We start from the raw sequence: 21,789 nt of genomic DNA on the forward strand, positions 1-21,789 counted from the left end.
AGGGAGGAAGGAAAGGTCAGAGACACCTGGGTTATTTGTCAAAGCTGGCATCAGCCTATAAACACTAAAAGCACTTGTGTGTATTCAGAAGCTTTGTACTGGTGTTGAAAACATGCAGGCAAATCCTTAGATTAGCAAGAATGCACCAGCAGAGAACATGGCAAACACCGGGACTGCTCGACCTGAACAAGTGGCAGATTGGGGTGTTCCCACTGCCACCTTAACCCTGCCGGGTGGGCACACAGAGAGCCTGAGAGCACAGGCTTGTGCCTCCTGCACCCTGCATTCCAGAGCCTGAGCCCCAGAGCCTGAGTCTTCCAGAGCCTGAGCTCCTCATAGCCTGAGCCCCCTGAGCCTGAGCCCAGAGCTTGAGCCCCAGAGCCTGAGTCTCCAAGCCTGAGTCTCCAGAGCCTGAGCCCTGAGCCCAGAGCTTGAGCCCCCTGAGCCCCCTGAGCCCAGAGCTTGAGCCCCCTGAGCCTGAGCCCAGAGCCTGAGCCCCCTGAGCCTGAGCCCCCTGAGCCTGAGCCCCCTGAGCCTGAGCCCCCTGAGCCCAGAGCTTGAGCCCACAGAGCCTGAGCCCTGAGCCTGAGCCCCCTGAGCCTGAGCCCAGAGCTTGAGCCCCCTGAGCCTGAGCCCAGAGTCTGAGCCCCCAGAGCCTGAGCCCAGAGCTTGAGCCCCCTGAGCCCAGAGTTTGAGCCCCCAGAGCCTGAGCCCAGAGTTTGAGCCCCCAGAGCCTGAGCCCAGAGTTTGAGCCCCCCAGAGTCTGAGCCTTCCAGAGCCTAAGCTCCCAAAGCCTGAGCCAGAGCTTGAGCCCCTCAGAGTGTAAGACACCCTGAGTCTGAGCTCCCCAGAGCCTGAGCCCCCCAGAGCCCCTGGAGCCTGAGCCCCCAGAGGCACCAGCCCAGGGGCTGTGGGCTCGGAGCCCGGCAGGCTCAGGGATGGCAGCTGCACTGCACTGGTCCATCCTTGGGCTCGGCCTTACAGGCCACTATGGATGCACCATCCACACCCACAGAGCCCAAAGTGGGCAGGTGCTGAAATCCCTCAAGCTGGCAAGGCCCTACATGCACTGCAGGCTTGTCCAGAGCCTTTTTTTCTCCCCGCTTTCCCTTTTTTTTTTTCCTCTTAATTTTCATTATTATTTTTAAGGAACAGTCTTCCATTCTGGTAAGGTAACACCCTTGAGAGGAAAAGCTAGAATAACTGGAGGCCAGAGAAGAAATTCAGCTACAGGATCCATCTGCCATGAACTGCCCTTTATTGTGACAGTCTTTGTCCTAAAGAAAATGACAAAGAAGAAAGAGGTCACCCCACTCAACAATTAGAACACTGGGTGGGGACTGCACCAGCTCCCACCTGATGGGGAGAGAGTAAATGAACAGGTTAAAACCAAAAAATAATCACAGAAACAACAGTTGCTTTCCATTTCAGAAAGAATTTACTCAGCTTGCTGCTGCAGCATTGGATAGAACAAATGAAATTCCATGTTCAAGCTTTAATTACAAGAATTGTCTCTAACATTAGAATTTTGGTATAAGTTAATTAATGCAGAAATTGGCACTAATAGATACAGTTTCAGACTCATTTGATTATCATCAGAAGCTAGTGATTTCAAAAGGAAAAATAATGCTTATTTTATGCAAAAGTTGTCAGTCATTCCAGAAAAATACAAGGTGGGTTATTTTGAACGTTACAGCAAATTAAACTTTTTAAAGCAGTGTAACCAGAAGAGGGTTATTTTAAAAAGTGCTACTTTTGAAAAGCTGATTGCCCAACACTATAAAAATGGTCAAAGCCATAAATGCCAAGTTCATTTTTATTTCACTTTGGAGGTAACTATCTTTCAAATCCCAACAGCTGGACTATTTAATACAATCTGGTGAATCAAAGTATAATTCTTCAGTGGGCTCACAGTGGGGAGTCTGCATTAGTGTATGGCAGCATTCCAACAACTGATGCACAGCCAAACGCTCTGAAGTCTGTTTCATTTATAACAAAAATGGATAAAATGGCAATCATATTTACCACCTTCAAAGGACAGAAAAATGAAAGATGTCGATATAAAGTAGTTTAATGGAGAAAACCGGTGATTAAATCAGTGTTTGCAGTATAAAAATAAGAATTACTATCCGACTTTGTTGTACCAGTATTGCCTTCTTCAAATCCTTCACACTGGTGCAGCACCAGCCTGACAATGCTGCTGTTACAGCCGAGGCATTGTTAAAAATTATTAACCCTATTTATCAGTTATTCACAGCTTACTTTCACCAGTTTGCCGAGAGCAGAATGTTTCAGTGTGAAGAATGAACATAATTTTGGTGCTCCTTTTCAAAAACAGCATCTACTCGTACAAATAAAGCTGGGAAGAGCAATGAGCAAAGACAGAGTTTACCACAGTTCTGGGAAACTCAGTTTTGTCCAGCCAAGGTATTTGCATTTCATTCTGTGCAAAGCTCTTCCCTCACTGAGATTGTTAATGCTGTTACCAATATTCTTGTTATTTGTCCAGCTATATATTTAAACCAGAAACTGAGACCCTAGCTCTATTGTACTCATTCACACACAGTTGCTCACAAATCTGCATGTATTTTTTTATGACTAAACACATCAAATCTGCACTGTGAAATATGGATTTAGATGATAAATGCATTTGAGATTAATTCTATGGGATATGCAATATTCCATGCTTTGTTATGTAAGATTATCAGAAGCAATCTGTTCTGTTTGTATAGTTACAGAACCTACAGAAGGTGTAAATACTAAAGGGTTACTAAAGCCTGTGACGTAGCACTGCTGTGACCTTTGCATAAAATTTACAGTAGGAGTACAAAAGGACAAACTAAGGATCAGATTGTCAACTCAGACTTGGATTTTCTTTGTTTCCTCTGGTAATATTAGAATCTTGGCATTATTTAACTTGGGTCGGTGTTCTATTCATGAAATCATTGTAAAATCATTGTAATATGTATCCATTAGAAAACAGAATTTTATGTCAGTATTCATTGAGAATAAAAGCAAAAACTGCATATATGTCTATTATTTCAGAATTCTTAAGAAGGTAGGAGAATAAACCAGAACACAGGTTAATACTGAGCAACAGTAAAAAAACACACCAATTCCAAGTTTTGAAAGTCTGAGATGAACAAAGAGTTCCATCACAGCACTACCAGTATTTGTCCAGCAGTGATTACAGGGAATATAAACAGTGACACTGGTGAATTAGCCCTCTGCTCCCTACTGAAGTACCAGTGCTACCTGCAACACCAGACATCTGGGAAGGAAGTGCAAGAAACCTTCTCCATTTCAGAATGCCCCTGCTAAACCCAGCTGAGTACAAAGGTGGTCAGCATAGCAGCCAGCAGGACAGAACTGCAGACAATCTTTAGCATGGAGATTGTTCCCACTTTTCAGGTGCTTCTTTTGAAAAAGCTCAAAAAGATCAGAAAATTTACTTCAATGAAGAACCTTGGAGAGCTTCTGCCTGCACTGAGAGGGCACACAAAGAGCACATGCTAAGAAAAATGCCTCAGTAGCTTTTAAAACAGTTAAAACTGAGGAGACCTCCAACTTCCAGAACATCCCATTGTTTTCTTCATCTGTTGTTTAAACTAAATTTCCCATGTTCAAGCTGCACTGGAAAACCTTTGCAGTTCATTCCAGCTGAGGCTGAGCTGCTCCCTGCCGAGCTGGTAGATGATTTGGGGTACTAAGATTACAGCTGGGAGAGGGAGGACAAATCCTTTAATTGTATAAAATCATCAGATTAAGACTAACCCTCTCTATAGTGCACTCTGTCAGCAGAGAACTCTGCACCCCAGAAACACAATGTTTACCAAGTGCTGAAAAAAAACCTCACCAAACAACCAAAAACCCGGGGGTAGAGCCAGACACACCTTTCCCTTCTGTGCCTACACACTGCAGGGGGTCACAGGAGCTCGCTTTGATGCCAAGAAAAGTAAACTGTCACCTCTTCTATGCAGTTGTCCCAGAATTACACTCATGCTGGGTTAAACACTGGGGAAGAGATCTGCAGAGGAAGTTACCTGCACACTGAGGTGAGGCCTCAGTTTCTCTACAGGACACACATTACTGATATCTCCCCTCTAAGCACCACCTCAGCAAAATTTCACACATTCCTAACATCTCCTTAACGGCTTCAGACACACAAGAACCTCTTGCACTCTTGCACTGAAATAACACCTCACCTCGGGGTTCTAAACTCAGGTTTTCTATAGCATGCTCTACATTAAAATCTAGGTGAAGGAAAAAGAATAAACCCTGCCCTGCAAGAGACACCTGGCAATTATGAGGCATGCAGTGCTCCCCTGTGATGGGAAAGGTTTGCTCAGCTGCTGCAAACTGATTAAGAAGTCCCACCTTGGTTAGATTTCAAGGAATTGCAAATGATGTGAGCTGCTGATTCCATCCTTCAACCTCAGGTGGGAATAAGGAGAAGAGGATTTCTCATGCAGGGTATCCAGTCCAGGCAGGGCACTGTTTGTCCAGTTAACACAGCCTCCTTCAGGGAATGGAGTGGTGCAACAGGAGCAGAGTGTGGAGGGAAGCAGCCCCTGCTGCAGAGCTCAGGGTGATTCACTCTGTGGCCCCCCAGGACATCCAAAACCATGGATGGATCCCATGCCCTGGTTTAGCTTCACTCATGCAATGAATCCATGGATCCAGGATGCAATAAGGGCACTCCAGATTACAAACCAAAGCACAGCAAACGCAGACAATAGTGAGATTTGCTTCAGAAGTGCTCTGCTGATCCAAACTAAGCTGCTTGCAGGGCAGCCCAGAAAACTGCCTAATGACAGAGCTGAGTTGTCAGACCTGCTGGCCAGATGAACTCCCCTCTGCTGCCTGCTTCCAAGGAGCCCTGCTTCCAACAGTGCTTTCACACCTCAGAGTCTGGAGGCTGCTTCTACCGACCTCTGCTGCAAACAGCACCCAGGAGAGAAAGGAAAAGAAAAGCAATTGCTCTGTAACGTGGTGTGGGGCCTGCAGGTTATCCCTGCTCCTCCTGCCAGCCTGGCCACACGAGGGTAGGAGAGCCCCAGCACCTCCTCTCTCGCTGGAAATCCATCCCCAAGGATGACTGTTCCCAATTAAGCAGGTTTACACCAGTGACTCAGTGCAAGGAAGCCCTGCAGCACTAAGGACTCTGGCCCACCACAGTTGTTTTAATGCTTTAAACAGATAAATTCAAGTGAAATGTGTCTTTCGGGATGTCACTGAATAGGCAAGCTGAGAAATAAATTGAGCTTCACATATGCTTTTATAACACATAACAACTGTGACTGTCAACACAAGATCCTTTCCACAGTCAATTCACCACGCATTCTGCGAGACCTTGGGGCCTGCAATTATTTCATTTCCTTTCTTGTAAATGCAATTTCCACTTAGTTCGGTGGAGTAAAGGTGCATAAAAGGTGGCAGGAGTTGCTTGTATTTTCTGGTTTGTTCAAAATCACAGAAATCCACAAACTACAAACACAATTTTCAGGAACAACCTCACCTTTCTGTCAAGGGTAGGTGTTCAAGAAAATGCAGTGGCATTATTCATGCCTAAACAACTGCTGAAAATATCTTCATCTTTCCTATTAAATTAAAATGAAGATCATTTTTCTTCTAAGGATACTTAAATGAAATAAAAGGGGAAAAAACATATGATTGAAAATGGCATTCTGCTTTTAATTCTCTGTGGGAATTAAACACAACTGTAGAGCACAAAAGGAAATTGGGTTCTTTATCCACTCAAAAATAAATGGTGAAAGTACCTGCATAAGAGTGAAGTATCAGTTCATAAAAAACAGATGCAAACTGAATATTCAGCTCATTTGTCATGACTTCCTCCTCTGAACAAAGCAATGGAGACTTGCTAGAATTGGTACTGGTGGTATATTCTAACTGACAGAGCAGGAAATCAGAGGTTTAATTAGCTATAACTACATTATTTTGCCAATGTGATTTGTCTCATCTCTTTCCTTTTCTTGAAATGACAAACTGACAAGCAACCTGGCAAAGCAACAGAAGTAAGTGCACAGCCTTATTCCAAAGGGAGCCTGGTATTGTTGGAGAACAAACCAATCCTCCAGGGAATCTGAAATAAATATTGCTGAAGTAGGTTTAACTCTAATGCTGGTTTCAGGTCTTCAATTTGCTGTGATGAAAGATTCTGTGCCCATCTGTGCAAACACAGCACTTTTTTTTTTTTTTTAACTTGAGATTTCAAGGTAATTCAAAATTTTTACCAACAAGTTTTTAAGAGTAATAGTCAGGACTTATTTATTTTGGTTTAAGAGAAACTGCCCTGCACACCAGCAAGATGTATAGACCAAGATGACTCAAGTGACTGTATTTTTTTAAGTATTTGCCAGAACAACTTTTAATCAAGAGTTAACAATATAATTATCATCCCTCTTCAGGATATGGAAAAACCTCTCAACTTTGTTATTCTTCAAAATCTCTTGAGGGCTTTTTTTGGCAGAGAAAATCAACATTTTTTTGAAGAATGTTCACAGGTTTTAGAGGAAAGGAACCTTATTAAAAAGAATTTAATTTCTCCTTTCACATGAGACTGCAAATTATTGGGGGAGTCAGTGGTAAACAGCTGCAGACTGTACATGTATCTTGTTAACCAAAACTGATATTAAATCACTTTCCAAACACCCCAGCTAAACACATCTTGTACTACAATATATCTAGAAATCCACATTCTACTTACTGTAAAGTAGGCTTGGAGCCTGTAGCACCCTTTGGCTGGTTGGGGACAGGACCTGAGTTGGGTACTTTGGAAGTGAAATCTGTCTCCACATCTTTCTTGTTCAGTGCTGCCTGTGGGGCACTGGCTCCTGAACCCAGCACAGGCAGAGACTTTGATTCTGATGTGGCCAAGATTCCAGTGGGACCTAAAAGCCAAAGAAAGTTTAATGCTTCTGTTACCCAGATTGGCCTAGAAACAACACAAGAGCAGAGCAGAATTCAAGCTAACTGCAGAAATCAAAATGGAATTTTAACGAACTGCATCCAGTGCAAGAGAATTTCAAAATACTGCATTTGCAGCTCCTGCTCTCCCCACTGAGATCTTCCCTTTCTTGTACCACAGACAGCACTTGTTCTCTTGATCCTCCTGGGGGGGTAAGTCCTGCTGTCCACACAGCCCCACCCAGGCACAGCTTTGGTGCTCTCCCAGCCTGACTGCAGAGAAGCCTGCTCTAAGTACTGAGGAGTCAGGGAGCTGTCTGCAAAGTCCAAGATAGAACTCCACAGTGACATTCAAACCAGCAGAAGGGCAGTGACATTCAAACCCCTGGTCTGCAGAGGAGGTTAATTCAAATCACTTGTCCTAAATCTCATTTCCCTGGCTACCATTACTTTCAAGAGTATTTTCATAGTAGGTTCAAGCAATAACTCCAGCAATAACATCTGAGCTCTCATGGATGGAAAGAGCAATCTGAGTGTATGTGTCTGTGTGTGCAGAAAATCCTGACAGAAGCATCTCTTGGACAAAATGGGATGAAAAGCAACAGGTGAGACAGGGAAGGGAGTCCCTGTAGAAGAAGGTGAAGTTCTCCATAATGGCTGCAATGGCAGTGGTCTGGAAGAGAATGTAAAGCTTCAGGAGTCACTTAATGCAGGGAGAGGAAGAGGACTCCTCTGAAGTGCAGCACTTACTGCCGCTGTCCTGGTCAGTGGTCACTTTCCGGCGCCGCAGGACTCGTTCCAGCTCTGTTTCACCACTGTCTGTCTCAAGGGACTTCAAGCTTCGGGAACTGGTGGATTTATTCAGTGTTTCCTACAGCAAAAGAAAGGCATGAGAAACTCTCTTAGGACAGATTTTGCCAAGCAGCTCATGTGCTCAACTTCAGAATCTTCCACACTGCAGTTCCAGAGCAGCGTGCTGAGCTCTCCCATGGGTACAACAGGAGCAGCTGGGATCCACTCACCATCCCACCCTTACCTGGATTGATGATGTAGGGATAAACCACACTCACTACATATTAGGGGGTTGATATCAGGCTGAAAAGAGATGCCCTGGCCCTGCCACTGATGAACAAATGCTGATGTCTGAGGGAAGCTCCCAACTTCCTCCATCTTAACATGTGAAGGATCTTAAGAAACTGTTAGGGAGTTATCATGCACATAATTAACTTCTGTAAACAAAAAGCCAAAGATTCATCCTTTACTGCTCCAGTGGGTTTTATATTTTAGTATGGTCCTGTGTTGTGCATCCTGGTGCATACATGTACCTGCAGAAGTCAGTATTTCTCAGCTACAACTGCAGCATATTATATCCTATAATGTAGCTGATCTGCCATTAACCTGACCCTATGTCTATATACTTCAAGGTTTCTCTTTTGCACAGAGTTACATCTCAAACTGAAACAGTTTTTTATACATACAGAACATAAATAAATGCTATTACTGCCTTATGCCAAGGCTAGCATGTGGTATCAGTGAAGCTGCAAGTCCAGGAGCACTTTTCTTAAAGTGGAAGGAAAAGAGGCTTTAAGCCATGCCTGAAATCTCACAAACTTGCCTACAGGAATTTAAACATGCATTTAGTGCTTACTGCATGCATTTCCCATCTCACAACAATCAGCTGTTGGATCAGAACCTACTTGATTGTAAAATTTGCCCAAAATGTTTATAACGCAACTGGAAATTTGGTACCCATATACTGTTTCATTCTCTCTCTGAGTCTTCCCATAAATCTTGTTAATTCAGCCTTCCAAAACATGTCAGACTCAAACAGCATTTTCCAGACCATAAATAACATTCTGCTGACATATTTGTTGATAAGCATGTAACTTTTGACCAGAAATAGACAAAGAAAAGGGAAACAGCACTGCAAGTTGCAAAAGCTGTGCTATTTTCAGGAGCCCAGCAAAGCAGGTCTTAATTCTTCACTCCTGCCTAGAAGTTAAAAAATTTTATTTCAAAACTATTTGGAATTTAACTGAGCAGGTTAGTGATTAGTAGTATGCTCCAGATCTGTACAAATGTACGTGTACAAAAGCAACTTAAAAAAGGGAGTCACTCCAACTCCAGAATTTGCACAACATAAATGTGTTTTGTTTGTAACAATTATATGGAGGTCTACACAAAATGCATAATTAGCATGGCAACAACAAATGTTTACTCCATCACATTCCACCCCCATGTTTGTTGTCTGACTGTGCATAATCACTGCTCTCAAGAATAGACTGGAGCTGCATTTTATACAGTTTGTCTTGCACTGCAAATACCCTGAAAGGCTCAAAATCAACGAGCCTGACACAGGAGTGCAGTGCCTGCCTTTTCTCCCTGCTCCCTCTAAGTGCACAATCAAGTGTCCCCTGATGTCAGTGACACAGTGCTGAAGAAATAAAACAGCTATTAGAAAATGAAAGGACCCTGGGCAGGATAGCCCTGTCCAACCCTCACTGCTGCAAACAGCACACCACATCCCACTACTCCTGTAATTATGGAATTTTGCTTAAAGCACAGTCTCAGTGTTGCATTTTCTTCCTTTCCTATTTACTGCTACACTTAATTAAGTGTCCCTCTAATTAGGGCTCAGCATTAGGGTCTGGTGACTCTCTAGACCATTTCTTCCCTTCTTCCCCTGCTTTCACATGACTGGAGAACAGCAACTTTAACACATCACTGGTGATTTTAAATCACAGCACAGGCTGTGGCTACACTCTGCTGTAATGTCTTGCATCCCCCAAAACACCACTGAACTGGTTTTTGCACAGGCTGTTTATCCACAGGATGATGAGAATGATTAGTTTCACCTTCTGCAAAGTGGAAGTGAAGCATTTTGCTTCAATACTGGCAGAGTTTCATTTGACGTGCCAAAGTGGCACTTCAAAAGTTTCAGGGTTACAGAAGTCAGGGAGCAGGAACTACAGCTCCTTCTGACACTGTTTTAGCTCTTGTGCAAAAGAAGAACCAGTTAAAAACAAGCAATGCAACACATGAGTAAAGGACACAACAGGAGCAAACCCAGCAGACTGCTCTCAGCTGGACCAAACATGCCTAATGTTTTTAATTTGTGATGAGGGGTTACATGGACAGCTATTCAGAATCCATTTTTTCCACATATAAATGTAGATAGACCAGAGCTATTGCTTTATTTAAACTTCACCTATGCTAACAAGAAATCTGCTGCCACAGTGAAGAGACCAGTTGATGAGGACAACTCTACATGTACTGTATGTGCAGTCCAGGGGCTTTACTTTGGACTAGGTACAGATACTCAGCTGCCTCTCCATCCCTAAGCATCCCCACTGGTGAGTATTTGGAAAGTTTCCAAAGAATCTATGACAGACACAGACCACAAAATCCCCTCTTAGTGGCAGGAGCACACAAACCCAGAGAAAAGTGCAAAAACAAATTCTCCTAGCTTAAGTCCTTAAGTCAAACCAAAGTCAAAGGTGGAACTGGGGGATTTGTTTCTATGGCTTCAGCTGAAAATGCAGAAGTTTGCACAGAAAGCCCTGTCAGCTCAATGAGAAGAAAATGAAATATAATATGAAAGTTTCCTCTTACCAGAATCCCTTTTAGTTCTTTCATTGCACTTTCAGAGGGCTTTGGTGTTTCTGGCTGTAAGCAAACACAACACACAAATGTTAAAAGTCACATGAAATGGCCCAGGACAGACTCTGTAGCTGCAGAAAGACCTCACACAGGGGCTGCTGCCCAGGCCTGTGGCTGTGTGACATTCCTCTGTCCCCTCCTCCTGTGGCACAGGGCTAACATTCCTACTCAGATGAAGAGAAGAGCCTCAGCTCTCAGCACTGTGAATCACAGACTACAAATAAAGATTTTGTGAAGGAGGTAAGCAATGTTCTACAGTAGCCACATTCAGGCATTAGGTGCAAGTGTTGCATAAAAGAAAAAAAAAGTGTTAATACAGTCTACTTGTTGATCATCCCCTTTAACCACTTCAGGTATTCTCTCTGTGCTTTTTGTTTCTTAGCAGCTGTTTGTTTAAAAGCTTTTTTTCTGTGTCAAAGAAACTGGCCTTTATTTACTTACTGCTGCCTTCATTTTTTTTCTGTTCTTCAGGTATATGCTACTCTAATTCATTTTATCCAAAATCAAGCAAAGTAAATGAGGGGAGAAAAATGTATTCTTCTCAATTTCTAACAGAAAAGCTTATTTTCAGTGTAAATTACTGTACTTAGCTAAAATTATTGGTCTGCTACTTATTCCAAACCTTTGTTTTAGGCCTGCTTGACTGGTTGACTGGTCTCAGATGAACACCCTTTTTAATCCTGTCCATCATTTCTTCCACAGCTTGCCTTTTCAGATCTGTAACTTCTTCACCTGCTAAAAAAGTCAAAGAACAGATCACATTTCAGACAGGAACTGCAGAGAAATGGTATAAAGTAAAAAACATGTTCTCATTCTGGATACAGGGATCTCTGCTGTCAGCTCAGCTGTCCCCAGCTCCTCAAGGATAAAATGCCACTCTGCACTGAGGATCCTGACTTTGCAAATGCCCAACTGCAGAAGTTTGGACAGAAGCAGGGCCCTCATCCTGAAAAACACAAAGGTCCAGGAACTGCTTGGGAATTGCAAAAGCTCAGTGTTCTAGGCTGAAGCACCAGGGACTGAATGAACACAGCTCTGCTTCCACTGCAGCTCAGCAGAAATTCCCACAGCTGCACTGGCACAGGAGAAGCTGGAAATGCCCCATGACAGGGACTCCCAGGCACATCTCCCATTTCTCATGGGTTTGAGGACCTGGCAGGAACAGCACACCAACACCTCAGCCCGAACTAAACCCACCCCTTCAAAAAACACTGCATCAAGTTAAAGGGAAAAACTGGAATACCATGAAAGGAAATGGCTGCTTTTCCAAGAGATTTGGGATCAGGACTGGAAAATATTCAGGTGACATAGGAAGCCCTGTGATGAACCTAAATAATACCTGTTAACATATCAGCATTCTGGATAACAAAAGAAAAGACCCTTAACAAACCAGAAAGGGGAGGGGGGAAGAGCACTTAAAGCAAATACTTGGAGAAATAGGGTTGATGCTATTCAAAGCTGCAACCTTGTACCTTATGTAACAGGAATTTTAAAAAGACTTCTGCTGTCTCACTTGTCAGGGTACTACTGATGATTCATAGAAATGTGGTTTCTGTATTCTAAGCTGATTTAATGTCAGGCTTTAATTTCACAAACAGACTGTTTCAAATATAAAAGCTTAATTGGTGGCATGGGATAGAAACCACTCATTCTAAGTCCTTAACAGGGGTTAAAACAAGACCTCAAGTTTGATATAATAACTAGATCAAGAAAGAACTTTCTCCCTTTTTTAATTTTTATTTTAAGAACAGCTCAACTATTAAGAGGAAAAGCAGTTTATATGTAATTGAAGAAAGGTCAGAACTGTTAGTTTACTAATAAATAATGAAAGAATGGGGAACAGAGACCTTAAGAGTGAATTTCACAGTATTTCCTGCAATCACTGCTTGTGACAGTCTCAACAAAAAGGTGTAATCAAAACATCTAGGATGGTTCAAGGTAAGGAACCCTGACAAATCAAGGCAAATCAAGTCCATAATTGGACTTCTACTGAAAGATAAGATTGACCCTTCATCAGAGATCTCAGACAAGGTCATCTCCCTAACTATTCTATCCAGACCAACAACCTTGTTTCTCTCAGACTGGTAACCAGTTCCCAGAAATTCCCCCAGGGACTTGCCCAAGTCACTCCATTCCTCAGTTCCTCACCTGAAAATGGGAGGAGTAATACTCTCTTTCCCCCACTTCCTGCCTGTTGGTTCCATGCAACAATCCAGCCTGACTTACATACCATTAGTCTGCTAACAGCAGGGGTTGTTTTAACAGTTATATCCTATAATTTCAGCCAGGTTCCCTTCTTTGTTTAAGTGGCAGCAAATGAGTTAAGCAATTCACTAAAAACAAACTCCTGCTGTTTCAGAAGGAAGAGAGAAACAGCAAGAAAACCCTTGGTTATTTAACTGGCAATGCCTGTCTAACTAGCTCTGACTCCTCAGGCACTCACAGTCATTTGCAAATCTGTACTTAACTCCTGTTCTCAACCTACTAAGTTTCCAGCTTCCATTAACAACAATAAAATGCAATTTCAGCTGTTACTTTGCATGCAGAGCCACCTTAGTGCAAGACTGTTTTGTTTTAGGTTTTCAGTGTTATTAAAGGATTAGAATTACAGTCAGCTCTGAGTGGTAATTTCACAAGATATGAATTGAGGGATGAAAACTGAAGTATTTAACAAACAAGCTCTGTGGAGAGGCTCTGGACAGAAGAAATTGCCATGTGGAAGTTCAGAATTTTCCCTGTATTATGCTGAATATAACCTGCTCTCTGTTTCATGCTCGTAGGTTTGGTCTTCTGCCTCTTCCAGGTAACCTGTGGAAGCACAATGCCCTGCACATGCTGCAGCTCAAGCAGGAAGATTAGAACTTTTCTCCAGTTACAGCAAGTGCTAGGTGTTCCCTTGAGGTTTTTGACCTGCAGCTTCAAAGACTGTTCCTACTCAAATCCTTTCAGAAAAAATTGGATGCTGATGACCAGCTCAGTTGTGAAGGCAGAGGTGCCTATGAGGGCTACACAAATTTACTTGGGATCTCAAGGAAGTTTGCAGTAGAACAGAACAAAATGTTTCAGCTGGAAGGGACCTGCAGCGACCATCTGGTCTGACAGCCTGACCACTTCAGGGCTGGCCAAAAGTTAGAGCATGTTCTTAAGGGCCTCAAAAACTTACAAACTTGGGGCACCAGCCACCTCTCTGGGAAGCCTTTTCTAGTGTCTGACCATTCTCACCATAAATTCTTCCTTATGTCCACTCTAAGCATTCCTTGATGCAGTTTTAAACACTCCCATATGTTCTGTTTCTGGATCCCAGGGAGAAGAGCTCAGCACCTCCCTCTCCCTGTCCATTCCCCTCAGCCACCCCTCCTAGGAATACCAAATCTATAGTGCCAAAGATGCCACTTCACATCTGATATTCCTGTGCAGATATTCCTGGGCTGCAATCCCATTTCTGGACTGCAAGGCAGAGGAATGTGCTGGGCACGGAGACCTGTAGTTAATGCTGACAATCAAAAGCATCTGAACCACCATCTTCATCCCCAGCTCCTTTCCTGCAGTCCCAGTGGATAACCCACATGGCCTGAGAAGGGAAGAGCCATACCTGACTCCTGCTGAGGAGGTTTCTCCTTCTTGCTCACGTTGGTGTTGGAATGAGATCTCTTGCGAATCATCGACATGAGAGACCTTGGGGGGAAATGAAACTGCACATTGTCATTCTGTCCTGGGTCCCCACTGTCATTCTGTCCTGGGTCCCCACAGTCAGAATGAGCCTGAACATGACACACTACCAGCCTGCTTATACCTGATTATACAGCCACTTACAAAAGACTCATTTAATGGTTCTTGAATGCAGATGCGCTGAATTACCCCCCACAATGCCTCCCATCAAAATGCACCAGAGAAATTTATTTCTTTTTAACAGACATTAGGCACAAATCAAAACACTCCAGATTTGAATATTAAAAGCCAGGGTCTCATTGTGACACACACGACAAACAGAAGCTGCTCTGGCATAATAAAGAGAAAGAATTGTAGATGTTGAAGTATTGTTCTCCAGAGGACACTTAAATATGGTGATCAGTATCTCCTCACTATTTCCAAGTTTGTAATCCCTTACAGTGTCAAACAATTATCCCCTCTCTAGATTCACAATGTAAAAGTCCACATCAGCAAATGATTCATCTTCAAGAACAAGTACAAGCTCCTGTGCACATCTCATGTGTCAGTAAGCCCAGTCATTCCCTACTGAACATCATCCCTTACAGAGCAGAGTGACATCCCCGCCTAAAATGTCAAAACTCTGTCCCAGGAAAATGCAGCATCCAGTGCCTATGTCCTAAAACAACTTCTATCCACATACATATCACAGTGCATGAGGAAATAGCCTGACTTTGCTACAACAGGGCTCAAAATTAATAGTTTCACCTATTCCAAACAGTAAAGGGCAAAAAATTAAACAAAAAATCTCACACACCCCTACACAGTTAATTCATGCTATCCATCAGTGAGAAGGAGCAAACAGGCCAAATGAGTTAATAGACATAAAAGAAGCAAAAGGCCAAACACAATCTTTCTGAGCAGTGTTTAGTTTCTAAAAACAATGCAAGATGCACAAAGGGACGAATTCTCCCCAATAATCACATCTATTCATATGTTTAACACAGTAGTTCACAAGACTCCTGGATGTCATTTCTATTACAGAAGGTTGCAAACTGTCATCAAAGTCCATTTATTTTTAAAACCAAGCAGACAACATGAAGATTAGCTGAGTTTTTAAAATTAACTAAGCAACCCTTTAGTGTTTAGTTAATTCCTTTGGGTTTAATGCTGATACATCAGCATAGACTGGTCATCCTCTTTCACAGTCCTTTGCAGAAATCAAGCCAAATTTTGATAATTTTGCCCAGAAATGCTTGATGACTGGGTGGTGATTTTCGTTTGTTATTTTTTTTCTTCTTTTTAACTTATGAAAGTAATTGAATGGAGTCTGCATTTTCATCATCAGAATCTGACATGAAGGGACACACAATAATCTAACATATCCTTTGGTTCAAAGGAGTTTTCTTGGCAATAGAAAGCATTTCACAAGTCTATAATTACAGCTATCAGGTGAATAGAAAAAAAAATAATCTCCTAAATGCAGAGGAGACAGGTATCCCTCCTCCTCCAAAGTCACAGTCTAGACACTCTCTTAGGCTTGGCAAGGCAGGCACTGCTCAGAATCGCTCAGGGTGTTAAGTCTGGGGGCAGGTGGGGCACTGAGCGTGTCAGGAGCCCCAGGCAGGTGGAGAAAGCCTTTTTTCCTTTAAACAAACTCTTCCTGCTTGGATGCCAGTGATGTAAGGAGCTCTGCTGTGAGCACTCACCGAATGGGGTTGGGAGGAGGAGGAGGAGGGAGAGGCGGGGGCGGAGGCGGCGGAGGCGGCGGGGCAGGATTTTCAGACTGCTGGATGCGCTTCTGGAGTTCATCAACTGCACAGGAGCAACAAACAAACCACAGTCAGCTCTCGGGCTCTCTCACCCCCTCTAAAAACCAACTTCGATGGTTTGAGAAAAAACTCTACGAATTAACTAAAGAACAACAAGGCTAAACCACACAACTGCCAGAAGTCCGTTTTTAGACAATTTTTAAGAACAATGCACAGGATTCCCATTAAAACAGCTACCTCCAACATGAGTTACTACTGAAATTCTCCCTCACACAGGATTCCTCATATAAAATGACAGAGCAGGGAAAACTTGATCCCATTTCTGCAACAGTCTATCTGAGGTTGTATTTGAGAATGAACTAACAAGAGATGAAAAATTGACAATTACAACCTCCAGACCTCTGTCTTGCTGATGGTGTGGGCTTTCCCCATAAAAATGGTGAAAATTCGGTCGTGGCAGAATGGATTTTTTTCTCTCCCGTTTTCATCTCAGATTTAAAATGTGGAAATTGCTTTTCTACACTTGAAATGCTGTCAAATATAATTAATTGGGATGGGGCAGAAGTAGAGAAAAAAATAAGTCCTGAATTTCTTTTAGTTACAGAAATCCTTAGCAACTGTTTTGTGTAGAATAGGTTATGGCAGAGGTAAGAGTATGATTTCCGAAGTGGATATGGTTCTTTGTTCTTGCAATGATGGATTCAAATTAAAATTACAGTATTTAAAACTTGCTTTTAAATGTTAAAAGGTAAAAAAAATTAAAAATCAACTGAGTGACTTTAAAGTCCAGTTATCATCTTTTGTGTCTTTCCCACAGACACCTATTTCCATATATTTAACCATCTGTTAGACTCAGGGCAACCTATCCACAGGATTTTTGTTCCTTACAGAAGTTTTACAAGGTTATTCCTTCACACACATTCTGGTCACAGTTGTTCTGCAGCTGAAGGCAGTTGCTGTACTTTGTCTAGTGAAGCAAAGGTCTGGATCACTGCTACACAAAAGCTTCTAGGGTGTCAAATGCAGATGTGCACCAACCATCCCCCACACACACTTCACTCCTAAAATGAGTTATTACACAATTTTACCTGAATGCTTTAGGTCTCTAGCTTTTTCTTCTGCATGCTGACACTTCAGCTCCAGTTCTTTTTTATCTTCTTCCAAAAGTTCTAGTTGCTGTTTAAGGCGACTAATCTCCTTATGCAGTGACTGATTCTCTAGCTGCTCTTCTAATTCTTTAATCTGCAGTTGGCAAACAAGAGCATTTATCACAATAAGAGGCATATTCTGTCCCTCCCGTTGGCAAATAACCCACTAGGCACAGTTATGCCTGAAAACATTATGTTATAGCACAGAAGTGAAGCACAAGTCCCAGAAAAAGGAAAGCTTTGAGAGCTGGAAAGATTCTTCTGAGAGATGTCAGAATTTTCTGTTACAATCCCAACTTGCTTTATCTCTTCTTTAAAATATGTCTTTAGCTCCAAAGTACTTAAGCTTTACGTTGTTCCCTTTTCTTTTTATAGAGTTTTCATCACATAATTAATTTCAGAACATTTCCTCATTTAAAGCACGAGAACATTGACATTTTTGTTCTCTTACTGCTTCCACTGACAGGTTCATTATTTAAACTCCCTTGTCTCAACTCATGCAGATACCAGTGGGGAAATTATGGAATATCTGAATCAGAGGCAGCATTCAGATGCAGAGTAGCAGTAACTCCACAGCTCCCTAAATATATACATTTTGCTCTAGACTTCAAAGTAGCCAAAGATGCAGAGGTTTTCTATGAACTGGAAATGATTCTTACAAAATACTCATTCAGAGCATCTGAGATTGCACAGTCTTAGTATTGCTGCATTGATAAAAGGACAGGAATTGTTTACCTATCCCTAGTATTACTCTGCTAACAGTTTTAGGAACAGGCCTCAGGGCTAAAACAAAGCTCATTTTCAGGCTTTCCTGGGAAGCAATGGTGATTTCTCCCAGTAAAGAGACGGATCTAGTCTAGTTTCAGAGAATGACTTTGTTTATATCCTATCAGTTTAGATCCTCTCACAGCACTTTGAAGATTCACCTTACCCCTCCCTGCTCCAGCGTGTCTGTCTGGCTTTCCCCCATCCATGTGTCCAGCAAGACCCAAACCACTAGTGTGCACTGCCTACCTGTCACCTCCTGTTCTTTCCTTAAACCCCCAAGACACCCTTTGCATTGCTCAATGTCCAGAATATTCTCTTGCCATCTCTTCACTTAATGGGACCTGACTCACTGCTTGTAACTGCGCTTCACTGGCACCCAGAATAAAATACTTGCCTAAACCAGAGCCTTCAGGCTCAGGAGCCTTTGAGTTCTGTACTCGCATCTGAACAGTGACTCAGAAGAGGGGAATCACAACCTTCTCTGAAATGTTCTGAGTTCTTAAACTCCAAGCTCTTACAGGGGATATGATCTCAAGTAATTCTGAACGTAATTAAGACACAGCACTCCTTAAATTCAGGAGGTTTTCAAAATCTTCCAGATGAGATTAAAAGAAATTCGGTTTTACCTTTTGCTGGTGTTGAAGCCTCTCTTCTTCTAATGTGTGGGTTAGCTTAGCATTGTCATCCAAAGCCTTCAAAAGCTGTTGATCAGGAGCAAAATTCTGCAGAAGCAACTGACTCTGCCTTTTCATCTTGTTTTGTTCAATAAACATCTGCCAAAACAAGCCCACACCCAACAAAAACAACAGTCAGGCAAGTACAGTCTGATGCTAAGATGGCAATTGGAAAGAAAATGAGATACTAACATAATGTGGTAGCGATAAATGAGGAAGAAGCTGAGAAGGAAGGGGAAAGGAAGAGGAAAGGAAGGGGAAAGGAAGGGGAAAGGAAGTTTGAGAGCAAAATTCACAAGAGCTAAGCTCACAGTGAAAGGAACCAGGTGTTTGCTCAGAGCCACCCACTGCTACACCTCAATTACCCACATGTTGGCAGCATTCAGAATTTAAACACATCTCTCAATTCTGTTTCCTGGAAATGGGAACAATCTGAGCCCCATTTTGGGAGCTCTGGAAGGACTAAAAGAACTCTAGGTAGACAATAAAATATCTATGAATTCACAGGCTATCTCCTCCAACACATCTGCAAGCTTTGGCATAAAGCCACTTACTTGAGGGTTAGCTGGATATGTGAATAATGGAAATTCATTTCTTCAGGAAACGAATTTCAGTCCATGGATGTGTAATCAGTGTAGGCACTTGCCCTGGGAAAAGGGACAATTTCAGCCTTTTAGTTCTGATCCTTGTGTTCCTTCCTCTTCCCAAGGTGTATTTTTGATGTGGTAAATGAATACATTGCGAGGGCAGGCAAAAATCAAAAGGTCTAGAAACCTGACATTGATAAAAAAATCACACACATCTCCAGGCTTCACTTAAGAGGTGCAGAAGCTGTCAGCATATGCAGTTTCTCTGAGAGATCTGTTCCTCCCAGACTGAGAATTAGGAAAAAAAAAAGAGATTGCTTCCCAACAAAAAAAAAAATTCCTTGTGAATTTGTTCTGCAGCTTGACATGTCTTTCAGGTAGATGTTTGCCCCCAGGAAACAAGGGCTTCCACTCGACAAACTCAGCTGTGCCTGTTCTTAGAGCAGAAACAGGGATGGGTCATGCTGAGGTTTCACATGAGTGTGCACAGGTCAGCAGAGCCACTTCTGGCAGCAGAACAGAGAACAGCCTGAGAATGCAGGTACTCCCTCAGACTGCAAAAACACTGTTGCAGAGCTCAGCAAAAGCAAGGAGATATTTTAAGAAAAAAGTGTTAGAAGTACAGAAGTGCCATGACATCTTTTCAGATTCTCATCCTGTTTATGCACAAACCAGAATTACAGATATGACATGTGGTTTCTTCCCCTCTGGTGCCACTGCAATGCTCTGTGATTTATTTCTTTTAATACAATTAGATATTAGGTATGAGCTGATGCTTGTGGCAAGCATTCTTTGCACAGACACTTCAGCTGAGCCTTCCCAGCAAGCAGCTCTGTGCAGACAGACCGAGAAAACCACTGACCGTGCTGAACTTTTACCTCCCCTGGCAGCCTGTGTGACCCTGCATGCCAGGAGGAGTCAACTGATGCAGCCCTAACACCAGTAAAACCTGCAGTGAACACTCCACTGGGCAAAGCTCTGCCATGGGGGCAGGCAGCAAAGGACTGGAAGCATTTGATGGAGAGGAAATGATGAACATGGGCACTCTTATACAGAACAAACGGGAACAAACTGCTGACAGCGCAAAGTCAAATGCGCACTGGACATCAGCTCTCTGTCCCCAAATTCTGCCAGTCAAACCAATTTATGCTTAGGTTATTTTTTACTAGGACTGTGGCAAAAACAATTCAAGGGCAAGAAAACTTCAGAATCAAAGCTACCCACAGTAATCCATAAAGGTTTGCCTTTGTACTGCAACTGATTTATTTAACACTTCATATTCTTAAAAGAAACAGCATCTGTGAACATTGTACTTGAGAAAGTACAATCTGAATCACTGCAAAACAACTTAACACTGTCTCAAAGTTTTCTGTGTTCCTGTCAAGTCAGAAGTTATTTAACCCTGACAGAAAACAACCTCTCTCAGAAGCCAACGTCAACAAACATCGCAGTTTACCCACTGTGAACTTTCAAAGCGAAGTGAAAACCTGGATTTTTTGATTTTTGAATCTGAAAAACAGTTAAAGGCGACCAATTCCAGATTTTTATTCACCAAGTTTCTGCCACTAAATCCAACCAGAGTTGTTCCAGCCTGAGGGAGCAGAAAGCTGCCAAAACAAGAAGAAATCAAGTAGAGGAACTTGATTTCTTCAACTTGAGCAGATACTTCACCAAATGTAGAAAATTCATATTCACTTTGTTTCATGTTCTTCTGCAACAAAATGATAAGAATCCTTTTGAAGACCTGGATGAAAACTTTTTCATTCAGAAGCTTTCACATGAAGTCCTGCATTTTCAATTAGCTTTATAAATTGCTTTAGTGATATTGCAAGTATTTTCCTGCTCACAAATATAAAAGTATCTTCAACATCACAGAAGAATAATTTTGATTATAACGTAATGCTGCAATCAGACACATGGGTACCAAATTCTCACGAGGAGTCCAAACCATCTCAGAAGTTACCTACATAATTTCTCTAAGTGTCAGCATATTCTAAGAGGAAGGGACAAAACCAGACAGGACAATTGTGTCAAGCAAGCTGGTGGTAATGATTCCAAGTTTTTGAGAGGCTGAACTGTTTGACATAGAACAAAAAAGACCCTTGCAAATTAATCCTAACTTAAAATTTTAAAAATCAATTCCTGCTTCAGCAGGGCGGAAACCTGACTGGCTGCAGAACCCTGAATATTAAAGTGACTGCTGAAAGGGCAAAACAGCTACTAACAAGATTATTTGGACTAGGTGGAATTTAACCAATTGATGGATTAGTTCCGACTTTGCCACCTGCTAGACAATTATCTGCAGAGCATCCCAATCAATGCTGGAAACACAAGTCAATAGTGCAGGAATCTACGGAAAACCACGCCTGCAGCTGAAGGCAGACCACAAAGAAAAACAGTTTGCTTACAACTATCAGTCTCATTTTTCAAATCACCCATTGTTGTGCAAAGCAGTTATGTATCTTCCTCTCCCTCAATTCAGACGGAGAAGCTGCAAAGCACAGGAAATCTGGGAGCTGGCCACTTTCCATCAGCAGAGTTTTCAAAAGAGCTGGGGAGGTGGAAAGAAGTGGGTGAAAATAATAGAAGGTTTTCCCTCGACCTC

At 42.4% G+C, this 21,789-nt stretch overlaps 1 protein-coding gene across 2 annotated transcripts in view; it reads right to left on the reverse strand.

Moving 5' to 3' along the window:
* SHTN1 (shootin 1) overlaps positions 1-21,789 on the reverse strand; it is a 54,146-nt gene that overhangs the window by 2,438 nt on the left and 29,919 nt on the right. The window contains exons 9-16 of one of the 2 annotated variants that reach the window (XM_068198181.1): positions 18,550-18,696; positions 17,096-17,249; positions 15,945-16,050; positions 14,180-14,262; positions 11,210-11,319; positions 10,540-10,593; positions 7,678-7,798; positions 6,728-6,911 (exon numbers count right to left, since the gene is read on the reverse strand). In XM_068198181.1, the coding sequence (XP_068054282.1) occupies positions 6,728-6,911; positions 7,678-7,798; positions 10,540-10,593; positions 11,210-11,319; positions 14,180-14,262; positions 15,945-16,050; positions 17,096-17,249; positions 18,550-18,696 (959 nt within the window). Of the gene's footprint in view, positions 1-6,727; positions 6,912-7,677; positions 7,799-10,539; positions 10,594-11,209; positions 11,323-14,179; positions 14,263-15,944; positions 16,051-17,095; positions 17,250-18,549; positions 18,697-21,789 lie in introns of both variants that reach the window. The other variant, XM_068198180.1, reaches the window with a different exon arrangement.

Source organism: Anomalospiza imberbis, chromosome 8, assembly GCF_031753505.1.
Source record: "Anomalospiza imberbis isolate Cuckoo-Finch-1a 21T00152 chromosome 8, ASM3175350v1, whole genome shotgun sequence".
NCBI classification, from domain to species: Eukaryota; Metazoa; Chordata; class Aves; order Passeriformes; family Viduidae; genus Anomalospiza; species Anomalospiza imberbis.